An 18841-nucleotide genomic window follows, 5' to 3' on the forward strand; every position below is an offset into this window, starting at 1 on the left:
TTGGCATCTGTGTATAGTGTAAGTCTGCAACATAAACCATTTGTTCTGTTTTTCTCCCCAGATGAAATAAAAGCAGAATTAGAAAAGCAAAGGTGAGTAAGTGCTGGTGACCACACGTATAATATAAAAACACCTAATATGCAGGTGTATGTATAATTTATCTGGCTCCTTCAGGTAACACTCTTTAAGGTAACGCATCACAGCAACACAACGAATGTCCCTCTAGCTGTAGAACATTTTCTTTTGGATGAACATGTTTCCGGCTCGCTTCTAGGCAAGAGTTGAGTGGCAGGGACAAAAAAAAAGTGGCTTTGGATGTGGTAAGACCTTCTGAAGCTGCCCTCAGTACAGTTATTTGCAACTGTGTCTCTAGGGGGAAAATGGGGAATTTGGAAGAAAATGAACAAGTTTAGGTAATCCCTGTGGCTATGAATAGCCTAAGTGGAATTAATTGTATTTCAGTTGCAAGTAACGACTTCCCAAAGATATTGTTTTACCACTTCCTTTCTTCTCAACTGGATTTTTCTTTCATTGCTTATGACATGGCAGTTCTCTGCTAACAGAACCTTCACTTCCTCTCTTTAGATCTCTTTTGCATATGTTCCATAATGTATGTGTGTAATTGGCTTGGTCAGAGATACCAATCTGCATGATTAATGAAACCCAGCTCTAATCTGTTGGTGTTCAGATGTCTCTCTGATGTTATCGGATTAGAAAATTACTGTAGTTCTGTTTTCTGGATCTCTGTTTCTTCAGTGGCATGCTGTGCCTGGTGCAAACACAAGTTCATTATACTTTGGGAAGAATCCTAATGATTTTCTTCTATTGTTCTGTGTTAGTTTTCCAAGCCACTGTTGGTCATTTTCCACACTGGATTTCTGTTGTGATGTAGGCTGGGGTGGGGGCTTCTGTTTGTATTACCCCAACACAATCTAGAAATTCAGTGCTGAGTCATGTACCTATCGCCAAAGAAAGAAGTTACAGTGGTACCTCGGTTTAAGAACAACCCTGTTTAAGAATGATTTCATTTACTAACTACGCAAAACTGGAAATAGTATCCTGGTTTGAGAACTTTACCTTGGTCTAAGAATGAAATCTGAACGGTGGAAGGGCACTGGTGGCGGGAGGCCTCATTAGGGAAAGCATGCCTCAGTTTAAGAACAGTTTCGGTTTAAGAACGGACTTCCGGAACAGATTAAGTTTGTAAACTGAGGTACCACTGTACTGTTTTGGAGGTAGCTTGACATGACTTTCATCATCTTTTATTCTGCAGAAAAACATTAATAAGCATTTCCACTATATTTTTCTAGATAGATACGTGTGCTAACCATTCCCTCCTTATGTTTCAAAAGAAGCTTAGACACTGCATGCTATGTGGGAATATTCCAGTGCTTCTTAAACATACTGTGAGAAGTAGCTCTTAGCAAGATTTGATGGTTAGCCTTGCAGTAGCAGGATCCATTGACATTTTCTGCCTCCTGAAACTTAATAATCTTGAACCCAATGGTTAAAAATACTTAAATATAAAGATATCTTAACTTTTTATATGCATTTTTTTAAAAAAAATGCTATACAAAAACATACAAACAAATATGTCATTCCTATGTAACATATGACCTATTAGGGGTTAAATTTCATTCCTTATAAGCTATATTTGATCTTGGTGCTGAAAAAGCATTAAATTATTGAATCTTTTAATTTTGCTCCATATATGTCATAAAAGGAGACCATAATCTTTCAAATTGTTCTTGTTTTTATCTCCCTTCCTTCATTTTAACTTTTAAGCCAAAAGGGAATGAATCCATGAGAAAACTTCGCATGCTCAAAAATTTCCACACTGATATATTTAAAAAGTACCATACTTAATTTTATTAGCTACTACTTCTTGACACATCCATTCATGCAGTGCAATTGGATGTTGTTTTTCCAATTATTTAGGCTGTGATCTTGAAGTACATGCATGCAAGAATGACTTCCTCAATAGTCTTTCATCAACCGAAAAATAAAGTGGCTTTGTACTTGAGGGAGGAGTTAAACCAAGTTGCTGTTAAGAGTGAGACTATAGAGAGAGCGTGTCTGCATATATATAATTGTGTGCTGATTTTTGACAAGCATGGATATTGGAGACTGTGGTCCTAGGTTTCAATACTTTACGTGCTTGCTGACAAACTTGCTGCCAGTTAGGTATGGTGGATATTAGCCCTTGCCATCTTGTTGTAAGAGGTGTGCAGCAAGGCCAACTACTCAGAGTTGGAAATAGTTATATATGTTTGGAGATAGGACATGCATTGCTTTCCATGCCTTAGAAAGGAATGTATCAATGGCTTTTATGTTGTGTGTTCTACGTGGATAGGAAATTAAAATGAAAGCCATTGCTCAGTTCATAACACTGAGTGATTTTGTTGTTGTTTTCAATTTTTCTAACTAGCCAAGGCAATGAAACCACTTCAAAAGCAAACTTCATTGAAGCTGATAAATATTTCCTCCCATTTGAGTTGGCCTGCCAGTCGAAGTCCCCACGGATTGTCAGCACCTCATTGGACTGCTTGCAGGTATCCTTTTTAAATTAAGTATTTATCAACCTTGGCTGTGTTTATTTTGACAGTGTCCTCTAAATTTTATGTTGAAGCAGATGCATGTATGTATGTGTATATATTGTTAGACTGCAGACAGAATTGAGAAGCTACTTTATTTTGTCATCCTTTCCCTGCCTCCAAAGTTCTTTAAAACATCTGTTACAGGTTTTATTAGTAATTGTTCCACGCTCACCCCTCCTTCAGCTTTGACATATTTTAAGACATTCCTTACACTTACCATCAGCCTCTTTGGAACCTGCTAATGAAGCTGTCCTGCATTTTGAATCCTCCAAATGACATGGAAAGTGTTTCATGTGTGAAAGTGATTATAATACAATTTTCTCTCTCTCTCTGTAGAAACTTATTGCATATGGACATATCACTGGCAATGCTCCAGACAGTGGAGCTCCTGGAAAACGCCTGATTGACCGCATTGTTGAAACAATCTGCAATTGCTTTCAGGGTCCTCAGACTGACGAGGGAGTGCAGTTACAAATTATAAAGGTATTTTATTTTGATTTATATTTTAGAAAGGCTGTTTGTTAATAAGACTTTTGCTTAGTCTATGCTTTCTAAATGGAGGAGGCTCTTCCTTTTATCTTCCAGTTAGAGAATCCCCAAATCTAATTTTAAAAGGCTGTACAATTTACCCCTTCCTGCACCATACTATGAAAATTAAATTAACTACCTCTTGGTAAATATGAACTCATATCTTATTTAAGTAGCCATTTCTTCCTAGACCACAGAGCTCTGTTAATGGATTTGAAATGTTTTTCTGCCAAATGCTGCCCATTTCTCCCTCTCCTTCACCCAACTTAGCTTTCTGCAAATTGCATGTTGTGTACTAGCTAAAGATTATTTACTGAAGCTCCAGTACCTTATTTCTCATTTGAGATCTAATTTTCTTAATAACTCGTGGCTATTGACTGACAGGGCTTAGCTTGTAAGTAAATTTGTATTGCATTTGATTGTAGTAGTAGTGGCGGCAGCAGCAAATATTCATTCATTCGTTGTACCCCTCCCATCTGACTGGGTTAACTCAGCCACTATGGGTGGCTTCCAACAAAATATAATGAAACACAGCAAAACATCAAAGATTAAAAGCTTCCCAAAACAGGACTGCCTTCAGATGAAAAGTTATATGATTGTTTATCTCTTTGACATCTGATGGGAGGGCGTCCCACAGGGTGGGCACAACTACCAAGAAGGCCCTCTATGTGGTTCCCTGTAACTTCACGTCTTGCAGTGAGGGAACCACCAGAAGGTCCTTGGAACTGGGCTTCATTGTCCAGGCTGAATGATGGGAGTGCTGGTGCTCCTTCAGGTGTATAGGGCCTACAACATAGGATATGGCATTTACATTTTGCAATCATTCTTTTTGCTGATTGTAGCAATGTAACAGGTCTCTCCAAAACTTATTGACAATAAAAGGTTTTACTGTAAACAGTCAATTGATTTGAAATCCCTCTGTCTTTTAAATCGGCAGGATGATGTACTGCAGTAAAATTTAGTTTTAAACACTTAACACATGAGGCCTGTGTTATTATGCTGTTGTATGCATTTTTATGTGTGAGGAAAACATCTGGGAGCGCTAAGAGGAAAAATGGCTGGAGCAGAAGCAAACAGCTCCCCCTCCCATTCTATCACATTCATTCTTTCTGCAGCTGCTTTTGATTTAAAAGAGAGAAACTCCTCATGAATGAGACATACACATGACTGTGTGTCACATGTTCTGGCATCTTGGATATTCCTTGGATATTCCTTGGTAAACTTCCAGATTCTGTAACAACTATTAGCAAAGAGATGCTTACAGCACAAGGAAATAATAATAATAATAATAATAATAATAATAATAATAATAATATTTTTTATTTATATCCCGCCCTCCCCAGCCGAAGCTGGGCTCAGGGCGGCTAACAACAATCAAAATAGTCCAACATTCTAAAAACATTCATTATAAAATTAATTAAATCAAATTAAAATCAAATTAATGGCAACCATCAAGCAAAATTCTGTGCAGATTGCCAGAGGAGGGGGTCAGGCCCTGACCAAAGGCCTGGTGGAACAGCTCTGTCTTGCAGGCCCTGCGGAAGGGGGTCAGGTCCTGCAGGGCCCTAGTCTCTTGTGACAGAGCGTTCCACCAGATTGGAGCCGCGGCCGAGAAAGCCCTGGGTCTAGTTGAGGCCAGCCTAACCTCTGTGGCCTGGGATCTTTAGGATGTTTTTATTTGCAGACCATAAATTTCTCTGTGGGACATACCAGGAGAGGCGGTCCCGTAGGTACGAGGGTCCTAGGCCGTATAGGGCTTTAAAGGTTAAAACCAGCACCTTAAACCTGATCCTGTACTCCACCGGGAGCCAGTGCAGCTGGTATAGTACCGGATGGATATGATCTCGCAGCGAAGACCCCATAAGGAGTCTTGCCACGGCATTCTGCACCCGCTGGAGTTTCTGGGTCAGTCTCAAGGGCAGCCCCACGTAGAGCGAGTTACAATAATCCAGTCTGGATATGCATGTCTATACAGTCACTTTCGAATGCAATGAGAATTACTCCCTGGTAAATAATGGAATTGTAGAGTTGGAAGGGATCTCACGCATCATCTAGTCCAACCCCCTGCAATGCAGGAATCTCAGCTAAAGCATCCATGACAGATGGCCATCCAGCCTCTGCTTTAAAACCTCCAAACTCTCTTCCTAACCTCCCAAGGGAGTCCGTTGCACTGTCAAACAGCTCTTACTGTCAGAAGGTTCTTCCTGATGTTTAGTCTGATGTGTAAGGCACCATCTTAGAATGCAGGGGAAAGCAGATTTTAGGAGTTGTGTAGAGGAGACATTCTCAGACAATAAAAGCAAAACAGTGGGGTTCAGTTTTGAACAACAAATAGGGAAGTTGATATACATGTCGGTAGTGTGTTTTGAAATCCACTTGGCTTTAAAGAAGCAGAACATTTGAAGAGGAAAATGTGAAGGTTGTGTCTTCTGCTTGTAAGCATCATGAGCTCCAAAGCAAAGTAACAGTATGTCATCTTTGACAAAAATACAGCCTAAAATAGGTTTTGAGTAGAAACTTGTGCAAGAGCTCATGCCTGTCCATAGTGTCCCCCTCTCCTGATCCTCATACTTTTAGAAAGGAGGATGTCGGGTTCATTTGCTGCCAAAAACATTGTGAATGTTTCCCTTAATCTTTGGTCAAAGACTGCTTTTTCTCAGTAGTGCTATAAATTGCCAGTACTTCTACTGTAATACTTTTTATTAATTTTAAGTCATGGGACTATGGGAAGGCAAGAGCCATGCTGACCTTATGACTGATGGTTCGTTGTTCAGAGCACTATATTTAAATAAGTTTTGTTCCCATTTGCTTAGATGTCTTTATTGTGGTGTATGTTGTGTTTCCCCCTCCAGGCTCTTCTCACCGCTGTCACGTCCCCGTATATCGAAATTCACGAAGGAACAATTCTTCAGACTGTTAGAACTTGTTACAACATTTATCTAGCCAGTAAAAATCTCATTAATCAAACAACTGCCAAGGCTACTCTCACTCAGATGCTGAATGTCATTTTCACCCGGATGGAAAACCAAGCTGTATGTAGTAAATGTTTATCAATCTGACTTTTATGTACATCATTTAATTGTTATATTACTGCTCCTTCTCCACTGAGCTATTATCATCTGATTCATATTTGTAAGCATGTTGCAGGCTTACAAGCTCCCTCTTCCCCACTTGCATGCCAATTATCTCCTCTCTTTTCTGGTTTGTCTTAACCATAGTTCACCATGACGTCTCAATCAGGCAGACATAGTTAGCATCAACCAGGAATTCCTGCTAAACCATGGTTTGCAAAACTCACTTCAAGCCATGATTTCACATCCTTAATTTGGCGGCAATTCCTAATTTGTGCTAACCATACTGGACCTTGTTCAGACATCAAAGGAAATAGCAAATCAGAAAGAAGAGGAAGGACTCTTTCTCAATTTTGATGTTACATTCTGGTCCTCCAAGCTGTGATTTAGAGTAGGGTGGAGAACCTGTGGTGCTCTAAATGTCGTTGGACTCCCAACACCCCAGCCAGTATGGCCAGTGGTCAGGAATGATGTAGTCCAACAACATTTGAAGAACTACTCTTTTCCCATCCTTGGCTTAGAGAATAAGGACTCTGCTGTGTTGTGAGCTCACAGGTGATCTTTTATCATGAACATTGTATGTGCCCAACTACTTCTTTGTTGTACTGTGGTTTTGCTGTGCTGTGATTCCTCTCCAAATATAAGGAACTTTGCTAGCAAAGACAACTGTCCTTCTTGTTTCAGAGGTTGGATTTAAATTACATAATTTCCTTAAAATCTGTTTTCATTAAATATTTATAGTCTGTACCTTGTAGACTTAAATTTTCTGTGTGATGGAACTCCAAAGTCATCTTGGAAAATAACCCTTACTGTCTTACATAAATGTTAAAACTGAAGGCCTCTGTATTGAGCTGATGCAATAGGAAGGTGTGTGGTTTTTGAAGCATGCTGCATTATTTGGTTCTGCCCCCAATTGAGTATTACTTTGTTATATACCTGATGAATAGAGTATGTTTCTGTCTTTCTTGTTTAGATACAAGAGGGAAGAGACCTGGAAAAATCAAATCAACAAAAACCCCAGTCTCCGATGATTCATAGTGCTTCAGGGTCTCCCAAATTTGGCCGATTGAAATACAGCCAGCATGGAAGCAGACCCTCGACTCCTGTCAAAACAGACTTGACTAATGGTGAGCCTGAAAGAAAAGAAAATGGAGACCAGAAACCAGAGGACAGTTTGACACCTCCTGTATTCGGTAAGAAAGCTTCCTGTATTGGGGCTGACTTAGCTTATCAGCCATAGTTTTATGAGGTCGTGCCCAAGTTTGTTATGTGCCAGTTTCAGCACAAAGATCCTGGTTTAGCTTAAGCTGGAGCGTTGCGTTACATCCAGGGAACTCTGGCATAATATTAGGTAACGGATCAGGAAAATAAGTCAGGATCTGGCACTGAACCTGGGTTCTCTGGTTCAGATGTAGCAGAGAGCTCCAGCTTAATGCAAGGCAGGGCTTTTCTGTTGAATCTGGCATGGGATGGAAGGATAGGGGAGCTATGGTTTGGTAGCATTCAAACAATCTTCCAAGGCTCTACAAAGTAAAGTGATATGTCTACAAGGATAATGCTGATTTACACTTCCTCTTAAGCTACTCTCATATACCTGAGCTGTTACAGCTGGGATGGAGAAGCTATGGGTCCTTCAGATGTTGTTGGATCCTAACATCTGTATTCTCTTACCATTGACCATTTGGGCTAGTGCTGATGGGATCATGAGTCCCACCCTGTTTTATGATATTCCCTTTTAAAATGGTTATGCAGTCACTTTCCTTTTATTGCCTGTATCACTTGCGTGGATGGCGCTGTGGGTTAAACCACAGGGCTTGGTAATCAGAAGGTCAGTGGTTTGAATCCCCGCGATGGGGTGAGCTCCCGTTTCTCGGTCCCTGCTTCTGCCAACCTAGCAGTTTGAAAACAAATCAAAGTGCAAGTAGATAAATAGGTACCGCTCTGGCGGGAAGGTAAATGGCGTTTCCGTGCGCTGCTCTGGTTCACCGAAAGTGGTTTAGTCATGCTGGCCACATGAGCTGGAAGCTGTCTGCGGACAAACGCCGGCTCCCTTGGCCAGTAAAGCGAGATAAGCCCCGCAACCCCAGAGTCGTCCGTGACTGCACCTAACAGTCAGGGATCCCTTTACCTTTACACTTGCCAAAAATGACTCAAATTGCCTCTGATCCCAAACTGTAGTACTTGTTGCTTCATCAAACCTTTCAGCAGCAGGCTGGCTATTTCTCAAAGCCTTGCAGCTCGAAGCAGTGTAATTTATCTGTAGGTATCTCTATCAAATTGCAGCTTTTTGTGCCAAATGTTAGTCTAATGGAATTGGGCATCGTTAAAAAGTATGTTGGATAGGTGAATGGTTGACAAAAAACCATGCAAGGCAATTTTTTTAAAAAACGAATCAATCACAATAAACAACTGCTAGATTTTCCAGCTTATTGGATGCCGTGATTTGTCAAGATAGCTAAAAGCATTCATTTGTGTAGCTATAGGGCAGGTATGGCTCACTTGTGGCCATCTAGATGCTGAACTTCAAGTACTGTTGCTAAATAGGACTCTATTTGTTGAAGACTAATCTACAGATTGCAGCATCAGAAAAAAGAGAGAGAATAAATTTTAATTATGAGACCAAGCTAATTGTGTTAAGATAAAAACAATATTTTCACATAGCGGTAATATTAATCCTGATAATCTCTCTATTAAAATGTAAAATCTTCTATTTTGATTCCTATTTCTTGTTGGCTGAAGTATAATAAGTAGTTTGTCACCTGCTAATAGATCTCACTTCCTAGCTCAAAATCTTGAACATTATCTCTTTTTTTAGTGGATTCTAATTGCCAACATTTATTTTTAAAAGAGCATATAGCAGAAAGTATTGTATTTGGCATCAAATATAAGTTCTTTCAGCTATCATCCATTTGACAGATATTCTAGGAAATGATTGACATATTGGCCCAACTTAATAATAATTGACTGCACCAAAACTGATATTTTTTTCTAGGATGACTGAAGTAAATACTCTGAATCCCAAATATTTGTTCCCATGTGTCTTTCAGTGGGAAGTAAAAATTCTACAGTGGTGGGACTTGTTTAATAGCCATTGTAGCCCTATTTTACTGATACAAACACAGTTTTAGCCTTTGAAACTGACACCAGGTGAGTCTAAGTGCCTTGGTGTTCTACAAAGCATTCTCTGACATAGCAATGTTACCATACTGTGCTACTTGATTCTTCAGCCTTGTGAACAGATTGATCAAAATGGTTTTTCAGGTGACTTCCATAATAGCTAAGAACCACTGGAGCTTAGCTATCCTTAAAAGAGGAGCGCAGAGCAGAATCAAATTGCCGCTAAGATCTAGCTCAAAATATAACACGCTATCTAGTGAACTGACTTCCTGCTATGGAGAGGCTCTGTTAAGGCCTGGCTCGGGTCTCAATTTGGCCCAAGTGGCAGTTTTCCCCACAGCCATCTCATGTCCTATGTCCAGGTGAAGATGCATTTGCAAGGAACATTTGGAAGCCTTAAAATGTTTTTGATAGTTCCTTGGCAAGTCAGGCTTGCTGTCAGTGCCGATCAGTTAATTGGTGGTGACAACAGACCTGCTGGAATCGGCTGCTGTGTAGAGTTCCCCATTGGAAACTCTATAATTCTGTCCATAAGTTCCCATAGCAAGCTTGCTGTAAATGTCAAACAGCTTTAGGGGCTCCTGTGTGAAATAAGTCTAAATATCTCTAATCAGCTTTTCCTAACCAGGGCTTTGTGCTCTGTGTGTGTATACGTACACACACACACACACACACACAAAATATATAATAAACCTAATCTCTGATCTTATGCAAATTGTTGAAACCATCTTTTAAAAGAGAAGGCTAAATCGCAACATTTTTCAAATGACTTATTGATATATGTTTTATCAGAAGAAGAAACTGATGAAGGCAAAGAAATTGTTAAAGGAATCTTGGAGGATGTGGTGACATCTGCAGTTAGAGGTAAAATTTCTTTGGGGAAGTCTCTGTCTTTCTTCATCCCTTTCCTAAGAGATTGACTCATTCTTAAAACCTTTCCTCCAAGACTACAAATCCTGAGAAACGTATATTAGAGTTCTGTGCAGGAGTAGCATTAGTGACTTGCCACCGATAGGATTCTATATCTACTAATCTCCCATATATAAGATAGGATAAGTACTATCTAATTGTTTAGCAGTACTTTCCCCCCTTTCTTTTAGCTGGTGTGAATGAGATTATATATTGAGGATGCTGTTTATAAAAAACATACTGCATTCCCCCCCCCCCTCCTGCAGCTTCTTTAGAAGAAGAAATGAAAAAGCTGTCTCTTCCTGAATCGGTTAGGATTTTATCTGACTTGGCAAGTGCAGTTCCTGCCTCTCCTGGTGGTATTAATGAAAACACACAAGCAAATGGAATTCCGGATGATAGACAGTCTGTCTCCTCCACGGATAATCTGGTAGGAGATTTAAGTGTACAGTAAACGTAATGCAAAGCTCCTAACATTCTGAGAGTAATTGGTAGGAGATCAGTTGGACCACAGGATACTCACACACCATAATGTGTGAAAGGACATATCCCCACTACTTTAATAGATTTTCCATAGAAATGTGATTTGGGTACATATTATCATTTAGTATGAAGCTTAATATAATATGAAGCTTATATGACAATCCTTATTCAGTCTTGTTCTTGAACGCAAAGCCTTACTTTAACAGGGCTGTAAAATAAAAAAGCTGCTTGAGACGAAGTAGGACCTTTAGTCAATCTACCTCAGTTTTATGTGCAGTGACAAACAGCAACTTTCCAGGCCTATGTGGAGAAGCCAGGGATTGAACATACGACCTTCTGCATGCAGACCATGTGTTCTACTGAGCTGTAGCCCTTCTGTAGTGGAATGGTTAAGGCTTCATTGTTTTCTACGTGCAATTTATTTTGCAGGGGGCTGTTGTGCTTAATGTAACCAAATCTGGCAATATACGCAGTTTTCCTTCTATTCAAACAACTGCATTTGAGTGCAACACTAGACCTTGGTTGAATATTATGAGACTGAGCCTGCATGAGCCATGGACTTAAGCACCTCTTTCCTCTTTTGGCATGGCAATACGATCAGAAGCATCTGCTTCTTTTTAGAAGAGTTAATAGTTGGGGGGAAACAGCTTCATAAACTATGGTTTGAAGGTGGCTGTGTTTCAAGAAACCATAATTAAGATTTATCAGTGTTTGTCTGAGTCCAGACATCATAATAAGCTGTGCTTAATTTGAAGTGCATGCCTCAGAACTCAAGACTTGCAGCCATGCGAGAGAGGAGTGCATAGCCCAAGGCTTACACAGGCTTGATCCCATAATCATGGTGCAGCATTACATCTGAGCAAGACTTTTATTTCCTTTTTAAAACTGATCTCAACAAAACTTAAGTGTAATTCAAATGCCACTTGTTCATATGTGTTTGTGGCTGAATCAAAACTAATTCTTTTGTTTCTTTGTCTAGGAAACTGATGTACCTGGACCTCAGGCAGCTGCCAGATTCTCCCATATCCTTCAGAAGGATGCCTTCCTTGTGTTTCGGTCATTGTGCAAGCTTTCGATGAAACCGCTTGGTGATGGGCCTCCAGATCCCAAGTAAAAAAGAAAATATTACATTTATTGATTTGTACACTGTCCAGAATGAGACCTGAAGTAACACAGTTAAAAATGCATTCGTAATTTAATTAGCTATCAAGCTGCATGTATGGTTGCTTTGGTGTATAGTATATTGTAGCATTACTTATCTTGGGTGTAAACCTTCCTCATTTATGAAACTGCTAAGTCATGTTTTTCTAAAGTCATCCATGATTGCTGGACCACGTCTGAATTTTGAGACATGCCCAAGAGAACAGCTGCATGCCTTGACTTCAAAGAGACACAAAACATATTATTCTCTCCTCTGCAGCAGAGGGAGACTAACTGTGTGTATAGGTTCACTACTTGATTTGTACATTTGCTGTCAAGTAAGATTTGTGTGTGTGAGAGAGAGTGAAATGTAAGTTGTCGAGATGCCAGAAGGCTCAGGGCTGTGATATGATTCCGGCTGATAGAAATTGCTGTATTTCTTGTGCTGGGAAATGGATGAAGGTTCAAAGGGATTCAGCATCTTTAAGGGGCATGATAAAGTTTGATGCCTTCAGTGGAACTAAATGACCCTCAAGCATTGTTAGCATGCAATGCTGTCCAGGGTGTGTGAGTGTGTGTCTTATTACAAAGGAAAGGAAAGGTTTGTTAAGTGTGGTGAAATCATCTAAAAACTACTCTCTCATGAACATTGAAAGACAATCAAATGTTTTAGTACATCAGACAAGCTCTATAGTCAATGTTGCATCCTCCACACACATACACCCGGCCCGATTCTATGCACTGCCACTAACATCACTCCTGACCCTTGGCTATGTTGGTTAGGTCTGACTGGAATTGGAGTCCATGAGATCTGGAGGACATCATGTAGAGCAACCTTTACTCTTATAACATACAAAGAGCTTATAACAAGATATTGTTTTGACTCTGTTCTTCTGCTTACTATTTTTAGATCCCATGAACTACGCTCTAAAATAGTGTCTCTCCAGCTGTTGCTTTCGGTTTTGCAAAATGCTGGTCCGGTCTTCAGGACACATGAAATGTTTATAAATGCAATCAAGCAATACCTCTGTGTAGCATTATCTAAAAATGGAGTATCCTCCGTTCCTGACGTCTTTGAGCTCTCCCTTGCCATCTTCCTCACCCTTCTCTCAAACTTTAAGACCCATTTGAAAATGCAGATTGAGGTAAGAAGGTTTTGTTTTTTTCTCTTGCTTCAAATGCTTGATACTCTCCTTAAGTTCAGCTCAATAGTAATATGAAACTGCCTCTGCATATGGATCATGAATCAACCCTGTATGTTCTGTATTTGAGTGTGTGTGTGTGTGTGTTCAGAATTTTTAACGATATCCTTGGAATGTATGCCTGGGGTACAGACCTTGCACCTACTTTTCCTATTTGTATTCAACAGGTATTTTTCAAAGAGATCTTCCTGAACATTTTAGAAACCTCTTCCAGTTCCTTTGAGCACAAATGGATGGTAATTCAGACCTTGACTAGAATTTCTGCAGGTAATTTTATAACATCATCAAGAAATTTTCCTTTTCTGCTTGTTTAGAATATCAAGAATGAACAGAAGAAGTAAGTATAGGCATACTGTATAGAAGTGATAACAAAATAAATATATCAAAGGGCCATGAGGCAACACATCCACAAACACCATACACACTAAAAATATTAGTCTGGGCACTTTTTTGTTGAAATTGTTGGAATGTGACCCCCAGAGTGTGTACCTGAAGTATTTCCCAAACGTAGTTGCTAAGACCATTATGCACCACAATGCATCCCTGCACTATGAGGTTGGTGGAGCCCAGGAGAAACAAGAGGGAATGAGAAGTACAGTAGCCCTGTGAAAATGTCAGGTGGAGCAGGAGGAAATAAAAGCAGCTAATGTAGGTGTCTTTCACTGTGCTAAGTGTTTTGCTGTATTTATCCCTGTAACTAGTGGGAAGTCTGCTAAAAACTGGTGGTGACTGGTTCAAGGTAATCAATCCACTGTGCTTTTCTGGCTACGCAGGGACTCTCTCGTGTCCAGTTCAACCAATGTCCAGTTCAGCCAAAGGGCAGACACTGGAGGCCTTTGGAGTATAGAGGCAAAGTAGCGGTGGGAAAAGGGGTCTTCAAGAGGTTTGGCTGCCAACTGGGTATTTCGTGCCTTCCAGCAGTGGCTGGTGGGGTGGGGTGGAGCTTCCTTCCTGACTCCAAAATTGCTTGTTACCTGGATGTGGCAGGCATGGGGCATTGCTGTGATAAGGTCAGAGTTGCACAGATGCACCATCGGAGCAAGCTCGGCTCTCTCACCAGTGCATATGCACAGCCCTAGTCTTGCTTTTTGCTACTAGTGCAGACCTTTTTTGATGTGGGGGAAATAGTTCAGAAAATGTAACCCAGCTCTGATATAATAATGCAATCAATGGCTTGTATTATCCCTTCCTCACCCTTTTCCCCAGTACGTTTCATAGGTATTAAATGTGGAGGGCGGGGATCCTGTCACAATAGTCTGTTGTCTGCATACATTGTTCCCAGACAACTCAATTTTCATAATCTAATTTTTGTTTTGTTTTGTTTTAGATGCTCAGTGTGTAGTGGACATATATGTGAACTATGACTGTGATTTGAATGCTGCTAATATTTTTGAACGGCTAGTAAATGACTTATCTAAAATTGCCCAGGGAAGGAGTGGACATGAGTTAGGCATGACACCGCTGCAGGTAAGACTCATCCATGCAATTCCCACTGTGTTCAGTTCAGTTCATATTGGCAGCCTTGTATTAGTATCTTGTATGTGTTCCATCCAATTGTCTATTTGCTCACAAAGAGTTTAGGAGTGCACCTAGTTTCATGACAATCGAACATGGAGCCAAACTTGAGTAGAAGTGTAAAGCAATGCCCTTGGAGATAACTCAGAAACTGCTCCAAAATGCAGCAGCCAGATTACTGGTTGGGTTTCCATTTAGAGCTCGCATAATCTCAATTTTTAAAAAGCTGCATCAGTTATCGCAAGCTTCCTCAAACTCGGCCCTCCAGATGTTTTTGGCCTACAACTCCCATGATCCCTAGCTAGCATGGCCAGTGGTCAGGGATGATGGGAATTGTAGTCTCAAAACATCTGGAGGGCCGAGTTTGAGGAAGCCTGAGTTATCGGTTTGTTCCCAAACCAAATTCCAAGTATTTGCAGTAGCATTTAAAGGCAAAAACAACTTAGGCCCCAAATAGCTGAAAGGCTATGGCTTTTTTGTTTTTGTTTTTAATATTCTGAGGTTCCAAAGATCTCGACCTGTTTACATCGTAATTGTTCTTTCTCCACATATTTTGTGCACAGGAACTAAGCCTACGGAAGAAAGGTCTTGAATGTTTGGTCTCTATATTAAAGTGCATGGTAGAATGGAGCAAAGACCTATATGTGAACCCCAACCATCAGGCCAGCGTTGGTGAGAAAGCAGTCCTTTTCTGTATCCAAAACCTTACTAAAAATAGCTGGAAGCTGGAGTGAAATGATTTGTGGCTTCGTACATGTTACCTAAAGCAGGCTTCGTATTTTAGGCCTTGTATTATCATAGAATTAGAATTTTCTGGTGCAGGTTTTGTGACTTTTTAATATCGGGGGATTGCCAGTGAATAATTAAGAACATAAGAAGAGCCCTCCTTGATCAGGCCAAAGTCCAGCATCCCATTCCCACCAGCTGCTTATTGGAAGCCCACAAGCAGGCCCTGAACGCAATAGCACCCTCCCCACTTGCTTTCGTGTATTATCAAGATGAAAGATCCCTTTGTTATCGGGCAACTGTGGCTCTTTATCTAGATCAGAGGTGGGAAACTGGCCAGCCCCCTGTGGGCCATTTTTGACAGATGGGCATGGCAACCCATGTCAATCATACAACGTCAGGTAGTATGAATCTCAGCCCGTGGCAACTGGTAGAGGTCTGTATCTGATCCTAGTGCCGTGGGGCTACTGTGTTTTATCTCCAATCTTTGCACTGTGGTGCCTAGAACTAAGATCATTTGTCTCCAGTCTTGGCACTTAATGCTTGGATTGGAGATCACAGGTGTCCATGCATGATGTCATATGACATCAGCTGACTGACAGGTGGGCATCCTTTGCCCAGAATGGTCTCTGGGTCAGATTCAGAGTACCTCAATACTCCCTGCAGGAAGACAACTTCTGGTGGGAAACTTGGAAGATAGTGGCTGGGTGTATTGGCTGACCTCTTGAGCTGTGTCTAAGACCACAAGGCTGGTGTGAGTGTCCGTCCATTTGCTTTTACTTACGCATTATTTTGGAATATGTGTTTACGTCCCTTTTCTTACATGCAGGTCCAGACAAGCCTTCAGAACATGAAATGGGGGAAGTCAAATGTTTAGATATTGGGGGAAGAAGAAGTAGCGCAAGCTCCTTAGATTCAACAGTCTCCTCTGGAGTTGGAAGTGTTGGCACCCAGACTGCTGTCCCTGATGATCCTGAACAATTTGAGGTGATCAAGCAACAAAAAGAGATAATTGAGCACGGGATTGAACTGTGAGTTGAACCTATTGCTAAAATAGCTTTAAAATGGCTTTGCTAATCGAACTTTTTAACTTTTTACTGCTTTATTTGCTGTGCATATTAACAGTGAAAATAAAAGTAAGTACCAAGCAATCAACAAGAGTTGAACTTCAGATTGGTGCCAAATAATTTATTGCATTGAGTGTTTGGCATTTGTATTCATTCAGTAAATTTCCCATTTTTCAGAATACGTAAGAATGCAAATGTGAACTTTAATCCGTTTTAGTATTTTAACTTCTTGTATCTTTTAATGTACTGTAATTTTTTTCCAGATTTTATGATTTTATATTTGAAAAAACCCTAGAGTGGCTTACAAAATGAAGCAGTGCATACATTTTAGGAAATATATAAATGTTCAGCAAAGATTGTTGAACATTTCTGTTTAGTTGATTTAACACTTCTGTGCCTGCTGAGCCAATTCCATCCAACTGAGCAATATGTTAAAATTAGTAACTCCTTCCCATTTGTTTTGTCCATTCTTACAACTTGTAAAACTCCCTTTAAAAGGAACACCCACTTTCTGTTTTTTGTGACTACATTAGCCATTAATATACCTTAAAATTATACAGTGCTGTCAATATATTTCTATATGAAGTCCTGGGATTTCCAGTTCAGGTTTAACTCTGGTTTGTAGTTCATAAGTTTTTAACTGTACATTTTAGAAAGGGGCCTGCTAGGGCTGCAAGAGGAAGTCAAAATATAATAAAATTAATAACAATTATGCTAAACCTAATTGTTTTCTGTTATTTTCTGTCAGAGTTTGAGAGTCCAGGAGACTGTTTTTCTGCATCAGATTGATCTATCCTTTTCCTCCTTGTCCTGTCTCTAAACTATAGGTTTAATAAAAAGTCCAAGAGAGGACTGCAGTATTTGCAGGAACAGGGAATGCTTGGAGTAACAGCAGAAGACATAGCACAGTTTCTGCACCAAGAAGAGCGCCTGAGTTCTGTAAGGCTGAATCTTACATTGTTCAAAAACCACATGCTTTTGTTAATGCTATACACATACATGCTTTTCACAGCTGTTTCCATGTGGAGATGTGAGTGTGTAAATATCACACTAATGAGGCTTTTGGTGGCTTTTCGGGACCAGGCACTGATAACCAGATTGACAGCTAATGCTACTTAATGGAGTGACAAATGTCCTTAATCACTCCATTATAATTAATTAAATTTGTATATGCCTTTCATTCAGAGATCACAGGGCGGTTCACAACATAAAGTGAACATGATGGTGAAACATGATGATTTTGGAATTTAGTATATTTGGAATGTAAGGGGAAATTATCAAAGTTGCTACCTTTACAATATTTCATACATTTCTCTTTCTTTCTTTGCTTTGTTTCCTGTTAGAGCCAGGTGGGAGAATTTCTGGGGGACAGTAACAAGTTTAACAAGGAAGTGATGTACGCCTACGTAGACCTGCTTGATTTCTGCGGGAAAGACTTTGTCTCTGCTTTGCGCATATTTCTGGAAGGATTTCGGTTACCTGGTGAAGCTCAGAAGATTGACAGACTAATGGAAAAGTTTGCTGCTAGATATATTGAATGCAACCAAGGGTAACTTGAAAGATATTGGACAAATCATAATAGAAATGAGTGCATTTTTGGAAGCAGCGGTTGGGAGAAGATATAGTTTAGTAAGACGAGCCAGGTAGCCTTACTCATCCAGCTCACCAAGCAAAAGCAATTTGTAGAATACCATGCGTAGAATACCATATTATTAAAAAATAGGATACGGCTGACATATTCTAAAAGCAAAACCTTTCTGTAGCCAGACCATAGAATCCTAAGAAAATTAGGGAAGTGTATTTGTTCCTTAAGGGAGAACTGATTCATAAGCTGATGTTGCTATTCTGGGGTCAAACTAGATGAGACACCATTTAAGCAATTGGCAGTGGCCGTATATTCCAGGCATTGCGTCAGGGCTTGGGGGGCTGAACCAGATTGGGACTCCTAACTTTTAGCATCCTCAACACCTTGTTTTTATTATATATGAGAATTTTCCCCGCCCCAATCAATTAGAACTTGGCTGCAACTTTGAAATAAACCAACTGGAAGCCGGACTTGATTAATACTTCAAACAGGACCACCTTACACAGAATAAGTTCACGTGTTCCTGACATAGCTTAAGTCACCTATCCAGTAGGAATGTTTAAGGCTCTTTATTATTTACACACATACACTTACATCATGAACATTATGTTTCAGTTCCAGTAAAAAATGATATTAAAAACAGTAGAAAAATATAGTAGATTTAAAGCATTTTCTTCTATTCCCACTCTCTTCCTGGCAATTTGTGCAATGATAATTTAATATCTTAAAAACAAAGCATTTTTCCCCTTCATCCTCAAAACTCTAGGTCTAAAAATAAATTTAAAACTAATTGTTTCCTTTCCACCTGCCTCGCCTCAAGGCACTCATTTTTTCCTGACTGACATTATTTCCAGTGTTTCAGAACAATCAAGGTCAGTGATTAGGCCTCAGACAGGGCAAG

At 40.0% G+C, this 18841-nt stretch overlaps 1 protein-coding gene across 3 annotated transcripts in view; it reads left to right on the top strand.

Moving 5' to 3' along the window:
- Window positions 1-18841, top strand: part of ARFGEF2 (ARF guanine nucleotide exchange factor 2) — a 50801-nt gene that overhangs the window by 8685 nt on the left and 23275 nt on the right. For 2 of the 3 annotated variants that reach the window (XM_028735155.2, XM_028735153.2), the window contains exons 2-16: window positions 62-92; window positions 2429-2552; window positions 2934-3080; window positions 5978-6157; window positions 7170-7389; window positions 10106-10177; window positions 10489-10652; window positions 11685-11815; window positions 12756-12990; window positions 13215-13314; window positions 14375-14514; window positions 15126-15234; window positions 16118-16319; window positions 17183-17294; window positions 17699-17904. In XM_028735155.2, the coding sequence (XP_028590988.2) occupies window positions 62-92; window positions 2429-2552; window positions 2934-3080; window positions 5978-6157; window positions 7170-7389; window positions 10106-10177; window positions 10489-10652; window positions 11685-11815; window positions 12756-12990; window positions 13215-13314; window positions 14375-14514; window positions 15126-15234; window positions 16118-16319; window positions 17183-17294; window positions 17699-17904 (2173 nt within the window). The remainder of the gene's footprint in view (window positions 1-61; window positions 93-2428; window positions 2553-2933; window positions 3081-5977; window positions 6158-7169; window positions 7390-10105; window positions 10178-10488; window positions 10653-11684; window positions 11816-12755; window positions 12991-13214; window positions 13315-14374; window positions 14515-15125; window positions 15235-16117; window positions 16320-17182; window positions 17295-17698; window positions 17905-18841) is intronic. The other variant, XM_028735154.2, reaches the window with a different exon arrangement.

The sequence above is a fragment of the Podarcis muralis genome, chromosome 5, assembly GCF_964188315.1.
Source record: "Podarcis muralis chromosome 5, rPodMur119.hap1.1, whole genome shotgun sequence".
NCBI lineage: Eukaryota > Metazoa > Chordata > Lepidosauria > Squamata > Lacertidae > Podarcis > Podarcis muralis.